This window comes from Lissotriton helveticus, chromosome 10 (genome assembly GCF_964261635.1).
Source record: "Lissotriton helveticus chromosome 10, aLisHel1.1, whole genome shotgun sequence".
NCBI lineage: Eukaryota > Metazoa > Chordata > Amphibia > Caudata > Salamandridae > Lissotriton > Lissotriton helveticus.
The window spans coordinates 603,548,101-603,562,029 of record NC_136071.1 but is presented as its reverse complement, the minus strand read 5'-3'; the positions used below and the strand labels follow the sequence as shown (position 1 = coordinate 603,562,029).

The 13,929-nt window shown below is 46.9% G+C and overlaps 1 protein-coding gene across 1 annotated transcript in view; it reads right to left on the bottom strand.

The window, feature by feature from the left end:
• The window catches only part of TRAP1 (TNF receptor associated protein 1), a 195,884-nt gene extending 184,118 nt beyond the window's left edge, over window positions 1-11,766 (bottom strand). Inside the window, exon 1 of the mRNA XM_078663136.1 lies at window positions 11,602-11,766. Coding sequence (XP_078519262.1) covers window positions 11,602-11,701 — 100 coding nt within the window. The 5' untranslated portion in view covers window positions 11,702-11,766. The remainder of the gene's footprint in view (window positions 1-11,601) is intronic.
• Between the last annotated feature and the right edge of the window lie 2,163 nt (window positions 11,767-13,929).

Genomic DNA, 13,929 nt, shown 5'->3' with positions numbered 1-13,929 from the left:
CTGCCCTCCAGTGACACTTTACCCGTAACTGGTGGTGGTGGTGGACATGGTGGTGGTAGACGTGGTGCAGGGGTGGACGTGGTGGTGGACGTGGATGTGGTGGTGGACGTGGTTGTAGGGGACGTGGTGGTGGACCTGGTGGTGGAGGACGTGGTGGTGGTGGAGGACGTGGTGGTGGTGGAGGACGTGGTGGTGGTGGAGGACGTGGTGGTGTAAACGTGGTGGTGGCCGTTGAAGTGGTGGTGGTGGTAGACGTGGTGGTGTGAGTGTGGTGGTGGTGTGAACGTGGTGGTGTGGACGTGGTGTTGTGAACGTGGTGGTGTGAACGTGGTGGACGACATGGTGGTGGACGACATGGTGGTGGACGACATGGTGGTGGACGACATGGTGGTGGTGGACGACATGGTGGTGGTGGACGACATGGTGGTGGTGGACGACATGGTGGTGGTGGACGACATGGTGGTGGTGGACGACATGGTGGTGGAGGTGGTGGTGGACATGGAGGTGGTGGACGTCGTGGTAGACATGGTGGTGGTGGCGGACGTGGTGGTGGTGGAGGACGTGGTGGAGGCGGACATGGTGGTGGTGGAGGACGTGGTGGTGGCGGAGGACGTGGTGGTGGCGGAGGACGTGGTGGTGGCGGAGGACGTGGTGGTGGCGGAGGACGTGGTGGTGGAGGACTTGGTGGTGGTGGATGACGAGGTGGTGGTGGACATGGAGGTGGACATGGAGGTGGTGGTGGACATGGAGGTGGTGGTGGTGGACGTGGTGGTAGACATGGTGGTGGTGGACGTGGTGGTGGAGGACGTGGTGGTGGTGGTGGAGGACGTGGTGGTGGTGGTGGAGGACGTGGTGGAGGACGTGGTGATGGTGGAGGACGTGGTGGTGGTGGAGGACGTGGTGGTGGTGGTGTACATGGTGGTGGACGACGTGGTGGTGGACATGGTTATGGGGGACGTGGTGTGGTGGAGGACGTGGTGGTGGTGGAGGACGTGGTGGTGGTGGAGGACGTGGTGGTGGTGGAGGACGTGGTGGTGGTGGAGGACGTGGTGGAGGACGTGGTGGTGGTGGAGGACGTGGTGGTGGTGGAGGACGTGGTGGTGGTGGTGGACGTGCTGGTGGTGGTGGACGTGGTGGAAGTGGTGTTGGTGGTGGACGTGGTGGTGGTGGACATGGTGGTGGGCACGGTGGACATGGTGGTGGTGGTGGTGGACGTGGTGGTGGACATGGTGGTGGTAACGTAGTCAATTCAGCAACACTTTCCTCTTGCTGAACTTCAAGGTTTGTCCATGATATAAAACAACCACTCAACAGACTATCCCACTCTCAACTCCTACTACTTTGCCTTCAAACATGAAGCTTCAAAGTTACTGCATTGCCCCTTACTCAGGTTTCGTACTGGTGCACCAAAGCACATTCCTGTGATGCAGCACTAACCCCTTGCTACCTGAGAACTTCAACAATCTTGGTACCATATAAATCCTACTTTCAACTGTAACATTATCCCTTGCTAATCTACCTGAAATCACCATGCTCCTGTGAGCAAAGTCTTAGCTATACATTTACGTCCACCACAGTGACAACTTCATACTTGATTCAAAATGGACAAAGAACCAGTGTGACTTTACAAAACCACTGTTGTGAACAGACACAAACTGAATGTTGCTTTCTCTTCCAAATCCTGTTGCGTTAGAGCTATGTGCAATACTGAATAACTGAACAGAATGGTTTCCCTGGTGTCTCATTTACAGGAAGGATTCCATTTAATTTGTCTTTATTCCTAAACTTTATTCGTGACACGAATCCTTTTGACAGTGTGGTCCTTTAGAGAGATCTTTTGCAAACTTGCCATTATATCTAGCATGGAGAATAAGTCCACAAATTCACAAAAACAGGCTCAGTTCTCCTTCATCCTGCCAGGATCATCAGAAGGAAAGGGTAGGAGCATCTCTAGCACAAATATTTACAATACAACGTTCTTGTTTTACGGTTTCCTTGCATCAGATTTTAAGGGGGAAATGAACTCATTTATTAGGTCGCGCCTGCGAATGCAGGGGCGAAAGCCCCTGCTGTCGCAAAGCGATCTATTGTTATCATTTCAGTCCTTTTCCCGTTCAAGGACTAGGCAGAGACAACAGACTGTCACGAGCACGCAGCCGGCCGGGATCGGATCAGGTCACGCGCTCCGATCCCGGCCGGCTGTTCACAACACATGCACACATGCACACGCAAGCACAGGCAGGTACGCACACACACAGGCAGGCACACACGCAGGCACAGGCAGGCACACACGCAGGCAGGCACACAGGCAGGCACACACGCAGGCACAGGCAGGCACACACGCAGGCGCACACAACACACGCACAGACAGACGCACGCACGCACGCACACTCCCCCCCTCCCAAACTCACCGGGCTAAACAGTCACAGAGGACGGACTTAAAAACAAAAATGCTGTCGCACTCGCACCCCTTCTTCTGGGAGCAGTGTAGGCCACTTTTACGTCATTGTAACATCAGAAACCGAAGGCTCGTCAGCTAGGGGACTCCCCGGTTCCTCTTCCATGCCGTGACCACGTCATTCCAGCTCTGACGTAAGGAGCCGCGCCTCTGCTGGCGCCGTGCCTGGGGGGAGGGGGACTGCAAGGGTTAAGTTGACAAGTCAAATGAACTCCGCGGCTCCTGCTTAATGCACTCTTATCCGAGCCCGGCTGATCCGGTCAGCGCAGCTGTTCGCTCAGTTGTGCACTTGGGTGCCGCGTCCTCCGGTCTCATGCAGTAGTCCAAAGAGCCGGTTTCTTTTACTTTGTGTTTTAACCTTTCCGTCTGTCTGTTCTGGTTCCGACCTCTCCTTTGATCCCCAGTATTGTCGGAGTCGGCGCAGGGCTAGTGTGAGGAGGCGCAGGTTCTGAGAACCAAAAACCGAGACATTTCTCTCACAGAAATGCACGGCTGTAATTTGGCATCGCCCAGGGGCCCACGGTGGCATGATTGACAGCGCTCATCGTCAGAGAGAACGCAGACCGTGGGCGGGCAATCCATTGCACCTTTTACACACACTGCTAGCGGCTGCTAATTCATTCTGCACTACGGCACGTGCAAAGGGCTCTCGGAAAACTGGGTCTGTACTAAATGTTCTGAAATTTGCTGGAGCCCAGAACAGGTGCTGAAAAGGGAGGACTGCCCTAGCAAATGCGTGGCGCCGTCACCCTGGCTTATTTTTTTTTAAAGCAACTGTTGCAGAATAGATAATGCTGGCCATCAGGTGCCTAACGAGCCACTAACCCAGGCAAAACTAACCCAGGCAAAACGCGTCGTCCCTGATTACTCGTCAGTTTCATTGCAGCATCTGCAGAAGTCCGTGCCTTATAATGTGTGGCCTATAGTAATCAGGAGGCCACACTCGAAAGCATGAAGACGCCGTGGAAGCAAGTGCACAGAGAAGGCTTCCACTTACAAATAATGCATGTTTGCACAGAAAGTGACTCGCATGCACTTTGAGGTCTAAATGAAGCTGCAGCAGGATGAATGCATTTCTGCATTAGAGAGGGAAAAAACACATACGAATATCGAAGCTTAGAACTAGAAGCAACATCTGCCTCCCGGCCTGGACAGTGGGTGGCAGCAGACATGCGGCATTAGGTTGGGAGGCGGCACCAGTAAACTCTGCTCCTTGGAGATTGGCAGAGTTCTTTTTGTGCGCTAAAACTCTGTGTACTCCTCCAACGGAGCGCAGTTAAACGCCCACCCCTAGACAAAAGGCCCTGGCTAGAAGCTCGGACCACGACACTGGACGACCTTTCAGTACACAGGATGCTTTGCACAATACAAAACAGTGAGGACGAGCATTAGTTGGACCAGGTCAATTCATCATATAAAATGTATATATAAAATGTCCTAATACATGCATTGGGCCAGAACTGGGAGGACCATTGGCCATCTTGCAGCCCTTGATTACCCACAGCCAAGCGAGAAGGGTTTTGATCTGGCTTTTGTCCTGGTTGAATGCAGCATTGCGACATCATGTAAGTCACCCAAGCCTTATTAACTGAGCTTGTGGCAGAAAGACCCGAGTCTGACACTCGACCACCTTGAGGCAAAAGTTAGAAGAAAACCGGTATCCTTGGCTGTGCCGGTTTGGGCGGTGGTAAAGAATGGGCACTCCATTAATGGAATTTGTTAAGTACATCTGTTTGTCAAGCTGCACCATAAACGTATTATGAATCAAAAGTTAGGGCTACCATCGGACCAGGAAGGCCTTGGATGAAAGATGGACTTAATATGACAACCTTGTTACATGCTTAAGTTAAAAAGAGAATGCGAGAGGTGAGAACTGATGAAACAAGCATTGGTATAGCCAATAGGTCTCGCCTTTGGGACCTTATAAGTGTTCAGCCATGCAACAGTTGATGTTGTTGCACCAAGGATATTGTGCTGGATAACTAAACACTTATAAGGTCCCAAAGGCGAGACCTATTGGCTATGCCAATGCTTGTTTTAATTCTATTGAACCCTGGGTTATGGTGGTGTGTGCGTGCTTGTGTTCTCATGCACGACTACAGTGATATTGCAACACCTTCAACTAATGTTGTTTCTTTCTACAGTTTTGCATGCAATATCAAAAAGTTTCCACAAGTTTTCTAAAAACCCTTGCATGAAAACTGACTTAAAGATCCTGACTGTTCACTCGTCTTCCTTTCCATCCTATGCATGCCTCCTCTCTTTAAGCACAACCTACTTTAAGGTAAATGTATGTTTGCCTTAATCTCAATTATTGTATCTCTTCAAATTGCCCACAACTTATTCAAAGATCATCCCACTCCTTTAAATGTCACACTCCAGCAACCTAACAATACCTAATCTCCTGTATCTCTTCTATTAATATCAACAACCAATTAATGAATTCCACAGACCCTCTCTCCCACTAAATATAACTCCTAACTCCTATTAATTTAATCTACCACCTAGAATCTGGAGTAAATGCATTGGATTATGAGAATATTCTGGCCTCTGCATTAATTGGCACAAGTCCGTCATTTTTCCGCTCACTCCCTCCACTTCACAATGGGACTGTGCCTTTACTCTGGAATGGAATGCTGAGTCAGTCAAGTATTTGGGGGTCCATATCCATCTTGACACGGTTTCTATGATCAGATTGAACTATGGACAAGCTCTTGATTTTTTGGAAGACCGACTTGAGCGCTGGATCCGCCTCCCTCTATCCATGTTCGGTCGGATTGCCATAATAAAAATGATAGTGCTTCCTCGGTTCTTATACCTTTTCAATAACATTCCGATACCACTCACAAAGGTTTTTTTCACCCAACTGCGCTCCTTATTGCTACGACTAGTTTGGGGAGACAAGGCTCCACGGGTGTCCTGGCGTGTTCCAACGCTCCCGTATGAGAGAGGCGGCTTTGGGGTCCCTGACTTCTATCTCTATTTTTTGGTGGCGCAATGCTCTTACGCATACTCCTGGTTCCACCCGGATGCCAGGATTTTGTATCTGAAGCCTGAGGCTGACCTGGTGCTCCCTGTACCTCTTAATAACGTCCTTCCCAGAGGTATTCCTCGTGACCCGCAAGACATACAGACTGTCTCGTCCACATGCTGGGCTTGGGACAGGGTGCGCAGACTGCTTCATCTGGATCGACTATATTCTCCCGCCCTCCTCCTGCCCAACGCTCATTGGCTTCCCATAACCGGTGAGTCCGTGGTCCAGGGCACATTGTCTAAGTATTCACTCCACGCGGTTGGCGATCTCTTCCCCGAAGGGCATGCTTTTTCCATATCAGAAGACCAACGTTATGCTGACCGTTCATTTATGGACTCTTTTGTATTGACTAGAATCCATTCCATGTTGCGTGCTGAGTTCCCCACATTTCCGGTCCCCCCGGATGACACCGCACCACTCACGTATCTCGTGCAGAGCCAGACTGGGTCGCTTATGATCTCAAAGCTGTATAAGTTGTGTGTAGCCGTACTCCCTACTGTGGATTCCAAGGTCCGCGCTGCCTGGGAGGGTGATTTGGGCAAACCCATGACAGAGGATCAATGGGCTCAGTGTTGTAGAGCCAGGAGGGATGTATCCATCAATAGTAGGCACAAACTCATACATTTCAAACGGCTTTATCACACTCCAGACCTTTCACACAAGATTGATCCTTGCAGATCTCACTGCTGTCCCAAATGTAATGCCCCTCATGCCGATTTTGCCCACCTTTCCTGGACATGTCCTCTTCTACATGATTACTGGGTCCAAGTCCACCGTATCTTTAGTGATATATTGGGTATAGTGCTGACTCCCACCCCCGAAATTGCACTATTGGGCTATGTCGCTAACTTTCCACGTACAGTCCGCAAGCTCGCTGCCCTTAGATTTCTGCTGGCAAAATGCGAAGTTGCGCTGCTTTGGTGCTCTAGGCGTTCTCCAAGCCCACGCTCTTGGCTTCGGAGTATGGCGTTCTGCATCGTTAACTGTGTAGAGTACTCCATGCAGATCCCACTTACTTCCCGCCCGGTTGATATCTGGGGTCCATATCGATCATATATTGCTAAAAGAACTGAGGAGAACCAATCTCAGGCGATGAGCTCCATTGTCCCAGAAGGGGTGGGATAGACGACTGTATGCAATTGCGCTGTCACTGTACGCCTCACTTTTCTTGTGTTCAATTTATTTGATGTGTCAAATAGGTGCCAGCAGTTGCTCTGTGGATATATGTTAATTGTAGACTTGCAACATTGGTGAGGATTTTTTGTTTGCTTTGTCTGCACTATATTCTATTGCCCTTTTCTCTCGGAAATGTTAGCTTTGATTTATAATGGTGTTGGTTGGCGGCAGGCACCCGTGCGATTATTATGATTTAGTTATGTGTTGCGCGCTGCTTTACCCCCTTTATCTCATTGTTTACCCATTATGTTAGGTACTTTGGCTGCATCACTGCAATCTTTGCTTTGTACTGCTTTCTTTTCTGTTTCTTTTTGAAAATGATAAATAACATTTAAAAAAAAAATGCATTGGATTATTTTATTAAAAATGCAAGACTAATCTCAGTATCCCAAAAAAATAAATATACTAACCCTGGGTTCAGGAGCAACATGCTTAATGGCATAAAGCGCTACAACACCTCGTCAGGGGTTATAAGCAACATAAATGCTATTACACTACAAAACATAACCCACACTAATAACATAGCACTCAGCGGTCAAGCTACTTAATAAGTTCCTTTTACTGCTTGATACTCTATTACTCACATAAGACAAAACTGCGACGAGTCATCATGTTTGTCAACCAGTTCTGTACTAGTCCTCTGCAAATAAACCACCCATCAATCACCAACTGAGCAGGACATGGAATAACAGTAAAGATATGTCAAATGCCGCTAGTCAATGGAGGATTTTAGTCAATCCACCACTGCAGGTCCCAACAAGCAACGTAGTACGAATGCTTCTTGATAGCTCACAATGACAACCAGATATGGGTGATATTAATAAAGTCCATCACACCAGATCTCGCCAACATTTCTCTCTTTTACCTGGGACTAATCAGGACCATACATTTTTTACAAAATATCTCAAAATGAACAGTTCAGTGCAGTTATCAGCTAACTGGATTATGAACATTAGAAATACCATGAAGAGACCAGCAGAGCTCAAAGTTGCCAGCTTACTGAAAACCATAAACAGAGCGCCTCTCTTTCACACTTCTGAATCCATCACGAACGCTGCTTGCCATAACAATATAACTGCTTCTTGGTGGTCATAGTGCATGAAATGGAAACACTTGCCACAAAAGATCAAAACAAAGACAACACACTTCCAACCACGCATTCGACACTGTGTACCATGCTACCCATGTCGATAAGCACTTCAGCTCTCCACGTAGAGATAGTAAGCGCTATATAGATGTCGCAATACAATACAAACGACCGACTGTACATCCAGTTCAATGCAAAAGATTTATTGTATGCTGTTGTGAGCAAAGCCTTAGCTATAGATTTCCATCCATCATTGTGACAACTCCATGCTTGATTCAAAATGGAAAGAGAACCAGTGGGACTTTACAAAACCGATTTGGTCAACAGAAACAAACTTAACATTGCTTTCTCTCCCAATGTCTTTTGCAACTGAGCTATGTGGAACACTAAATAACTGAACAGTGTGTTTTGCTCGTTCTTCCTAAACTATTTTGATGAAAAAAATGTAACGGATTATATCATTGTCATTTCTGTGGACTTCAACGCTCACCACCTATTCGATTTAGTCTCCATGGTCATCTGTTGACTTTCTATGATAATATCTGCCTTCATGATGATAATCATGAAAACCCTTTATTTGAGACTTACAATCCTTTAGGCGTAGTTCTTTAGAGAAAATCTTTTGCACTCCAACCAGCAGGTGTATATCGCTTAAGGAGAATACGTCCAAACATGCCTAGGAGGGAACGCAGGGAAGTTGCTGTCCCTACTACGCTTTCTTCAATTTTGTGGCCTGAACATTAACACCCTAGACAAGAGAATTGCTCTAACTTTCTTCTTGGGCAACACAGTCACGGTCTCTCTCTGATATGTCCCGTTTCCACTGGAACTAAAGGCCTGTTCTTGAACTACCACTCTACTCTCATTCGTGATAAGGCGCATCTTATCATTATGCTATGACTCTATCCAAGTACAGCACTGCTTTTTTCGTAGTTGTCACTTTCCACATACTATTCATGGGGGGGATTTCACGATCTTTTCTAGGGTAACCCTATTGACGTCTTCAAACAAGCTACACACCGACGTCAATAGAAGTATCTTCGTATGTATGAGCTCTATAAATGATTTAGTATTCATTCCCTTTGACGTGATCCCCCTCTTAAATATGTGAGTTCACGCTGATCCACATGTTAAAAGGTTTCTAGGTTTGTTCTGGCTAGGCACTACAGTTCTAAATAGATCTATCCTCTACATAGCTGCCAAGGTTTCGGATTGCTTATGTGTGACATGTTCTGAATTTCAGTGCAATTACGAGTGACATTTCAATGACTATGAGTGACACTTTCTCACGAGCAAATTCAAGCAATGACGATGAGGGAAACATAGAAATTACAGCCATTTAAGCAATGAGAATCTCTAAGATCATCTTAAAAGTGCTGCAAAGTACCAGAAATGGAAGAGCTTGACATCAGGGTTTTAAGTGGGATGAAAACAGTGTGCGTTTCTGAAAGGGGCATGCATGGCCCATGTAATTAAACGTATGGCTCACACACCAACTACATTTCTCCAGTGGCAGCAACTTGCAGGAAGTATTACTTCTAAAACAATGTTATTGCCAGCTTATATCACACTCCACAACTGGGGCAGAAATGTGCATGGTGCAATCACATAAGAATGCCCCGTCTTCAAGAAATGCTTACAAATTTGTGCAGTGTTTCAGTGGTAAAAAGGTTCCCCCTTAACTACTATGGGCTGAAACTCTTCCTATCAAAATGAGAGAATGAACGAAAATGTCCAGTTTACTGGGGCTTTAAAGACACTCCTATCTACCATTTGACTCACCTGAGGGCACATTCGGATACCATTGATTGGAATTAAAAAAGACGTGAAGCACTATCCAGGGTAAACATCGAAAAGCAACACATTGTTGTTTATGTCTCAGTGTATGCATCTGAAAGAGTCATTTCAATAAACAATTGCCCAACTTTGGACTGAGAGCGCAACAGACAGCTCTTACCAAAAAGGTTAGTTAGAATGGGGTTTGTCACTCAGTCTAGCGACTGTTAATTGGCTGGTATGAAGGGGAGTAACAATATCCCCTCAAGAAAACCATGAGGGCTACGAGAGAAGCGAGAGTGTGTCTGTTACGTTGGTGAAACACAAGATGAGTGTTAAAGAGTCTGTTACACTATGTCAGTGATTGAGAAAGTTACAGGTCTGAGCCAGCCAGTGACATTTTGGGGGGCTTTGCTTAAGGTTGCCTGCTACTACATGAGATCACGGTGCACAATTAAGAATGCATTATTCGTGGAATAAGTTAAAATGCCATTGCTTTTAAATAAACCCCAGAGTCAAACATCGCCTTTCAATTGTGCAAAGTACAGTCCTGGCTAAAATGCATTCATTTCCGATTTTTAAGTAGCAAATTGTAAGCTTTAATTTTCTAAATGGCAGAGTATTTTTCGAAAATAGAAAGCACCACAGGCGGGTGCCGATATACTGTGAAGGTAATGCAGCTTTTCTAACGTAATGGTTAAAAATGGAACCATGGGATGTGTTTCTTACAGGTGGATCGAGCAATAAACATCCGGGTGGATGTAACTCGGGACATCCAATTCCCATCTCTCTGAAAGGACCTGACCCTCGGCAATGTTCACTGCGGTTGTAAAGTGAGAAATCTCACACGCACTCACTTTAAATGCACATGGCACAGGCAGACGTCACCCCAGTGTTCATGAGAGGTAGTCTGCTATTAATGACAGAGACAATTAAGTAGAATTAGAAATCACACGCACACTTTATATGCACAGCGCTTGCTGCAGCAGCAGTACTAGAGTAATACGTCACTCGCTCTCTTAACATTACATTATGTGATGATTGATTGTGTTAATTTGACTAAGCTGGTTAACTTACAACGTTAGTTCTGACCTTCTTCTGCCCTGGGGAAGCGTGACTCTGTAACTCTGCACCGGTGATGATCAACCCCAGCCTCTCACCGTCGGCCCTCCCGGACTGCCTGCCGGAAATAATCTACCAGCGGGCGGCGTGACCATTTAGCTCCTGGCCTCCCTTGGCCCACATCGCGATCCCAAGTGGGCTGGGCAGTTCTTAGTGTGGTGCGAATAGCAGTGTGCTACGGGGCGAGCACCATGATTTCCCGACTGCCTGCCAACCAGTGTAAGTCCTGCTCGCGCCAACATTTTTAATTACTCCCCGCGCTCTCTGGAAGCAGAGCATCCCAGCGCTGCCTCTAAAGATGATGACATGCTGCGCCGCCCGCAAACTATCCAGCCGCATCGAGCGCCCAAAATAAACTGCGCGCGCTTCCACCGTGACGTCCCACCGGGGTGACATCAGCCTGCCAATAAGAGTCGAGCCGCAGCAGTTAGATTCAATCATGATAGATTGTAGCACCTGAAATAAAGCTGCCTGCAGCCTAAGTTTAGCTGAACCCCCAAGCTTGCTGGAGCAGCGCGCATAAGCAACAGGCTGGCTGCACGCTGCCACAGACTCTCAGTTTTACTCAGGCTTGACAGTCACGCAGGCTTGACAGTGACAACCTCAAATACTACACTCAGCTTTTAAATACGCTGATTTGCGTGACAATCCTTTCGCATGCGGTAATGTACCTTAAAATGCGTTAGTGTCACACCGGATGTGTGACACTTGGCAGAGCTGCCTCTACTAACCTGTTATAGTCAGCCCTTTTACTCTGCAAAACTATAGATCTCCGTGAGAGGTTGCTCTTCAACACCTATAAATTGGAACAGCGCTAGTACCGTCACCCTATAGTCCCCTGTCTTACAGAAACCACTTAAGCCTGCCAGGATACACATCGGTGGCTCGCTCAGCTGTTCTCCCTCTCACACCGGCTGAGGGTCCACTCCAGAGGCTCCTCTTCCTCACCTGGCGTTGCTCCTCTAGTTCCCGACAGAAGCCTGTGACCAGCGGGTCGAAGCCATCGGGCCCCCCGAAGAACCACCAACGTTCGCAGCATCCCAGCCATCGGTGCCAGATGAAAAGAGAACGTGACCTCTCAGGACCGCTGCAGCATGCGAGTGTCGCACAGTTCAAGCAGCGCATATACATGACGCAAGTACAAAGAATGGAACTCTTAGCGGCCATGTTGGGTGAGGAATCGTGTCATACCAGCTAAGCTGAAATGCAGAAAGAAACAATATAGTTACACAGAGATCGGTTTAATTCTCACAGTTGCTCCAGTACTACATTTTTTACACATCAGCTACCAAGTTTTCACATTGCTTTTGTGTCACATCGCTATGGTGTCAGTTGGCATATGTGTGACATTGTTTTGCATATTTTATATAGCGCCAACTCGACCTGACGGTATTGGAGCGCTTTACATGAGCACCGTATTTACATTACACATGCAGGGTAGATTAAGTAATTTGTCCAGAATCACAGGATGTGGACGCGACACCAAGTCTCGAACCCTAGTTTCCCGCACCTAAGTCGGCAGTCTAGCCGACGGACCATATCCTTTCCAGTTCACATTCTCTTGTCAAATGCGTGACCCTCGAGTGAGACTTTCTATCGTGTGCATCAATTAATTAGCCAGTATCTGAGTGAATCTGTGAATTTTCTTTCACTGTATCCAAACAAGTCACGCAGCAATTAACTTATGTCTAAAACTAGCACGTATTACTGTAAGGCTACATGCTTCCGTCCATTAACCCCATTGTGGAGGAACCCAGACTTCACGCCGGGATGGATAGGGCTTCAATTGATAAATTAGGGACAGGAATGTGTCTCATCATTTCGGGTATGTTCAAGGGAGGGCAAATCAACCCCTTGAAAAGACTAGAGAGGGTTTTCAACTTTTAGAGGGGTGAGGGATTCAAATATCTACAGATCAGGCACTGGGTGCTCAATTCAAAGATAAGAGAGGGTGCCAGCAGGAAACTAACTCGATATGAGAAGATGCGCCTGGATAAGGAAGATCACAGGCATGCTGTATTGACTATTTATAAGTTATTGATAAATTAACAGGTAGTGTCTAGATGGGCATACCAGGTGAAGAGTCAAAAAGAACTTGGGGTGGACCTAGGGGGTGATCAGTAGCAAGATATATGGACGTGCACTGTCCAAGTTGGTGTGGATATGGAGAAATGAGCACCCTCAGAAAATATTGTGGTAGTGCCCTACTCTAAAGCGCTCCGGAGTGACAAATGAGTTGCTTGCACAGTGACAGAGATAATTTTGTTAGGTTGTCCATTTGATCAAGTGTACCAGCTCTATACTAGAGATGGGGAGTTAATAATTCACTTCTAGCAGAACAGAAGGCCACACAGACCATGGTAGTCACGATTCACAGCTGACAGTGATCGTTGGTTACAGAAGGGATTAGCGACGGTGATAAGCACAAGCTTAAATAAGCAAAAGGAATTCATAAGTCTCTGGAGCCCAGTTCAGGGCTATCTGACTAACGACCGCCAACAATTGTTTTCGCAATTACCAATGGTAATCTATTGGAGAATAAGTTAATGGACTATTGAGGTGATGCGGATATGGGGCATGTGAGTGCAAAACCGAGCAAAGTGGATCTTGGGGAATGCGAGCTGAAAGGCGATGAAGGGTGTGGGTGGGAGTGGCTGCTCTGTGAAGTGAAAAAGCCTAGGGAGAGTGGGGCGTTGGTTTGGGAATTTGGGAATTAATAAATATGTTTGACCATCTGTGTTGTAATCCAAATCCAATAAAAATTATGGAAACATTAAATTCAACTATCAGACCTTGAGTGTAGATACACAATATCACTCTGGTAGTGGGATCCATTGGAGTGAGCAACACTACACATGCTATTCACAGTGCTTGGTGTGGTTGTATTGACTTTTGTTGACCCCCCCCCCCCCACACCTTGCTGATTACACAGCACTGGTACACATGCAAATAACTGACTCTGCAAATGTCTGCAACACTAACCAACATCTTTGGAAACTTCATTCTCTAAGTGTCACAGTAATCACAGATGTTTCTGCAGAATGTATGCCTTAATTTGCCTCTCGCTTTGTGTAGGTTACCCTTCTCTATGGCTCCTGGCCGGTCATCCTTCCACTCATCTGACTTCTCCTAAAAGCTCACATTAAAAATGCTCATTGTAGGCACCTACAAGCCTCATGTTTCCAAGATGCTGGTGGATCACACTTCTGGTGATATAGCAGAAGGAGTAAAAGAAGTATGACAAACAAATATTGCTCCATAAACCAAGCTCTGCTA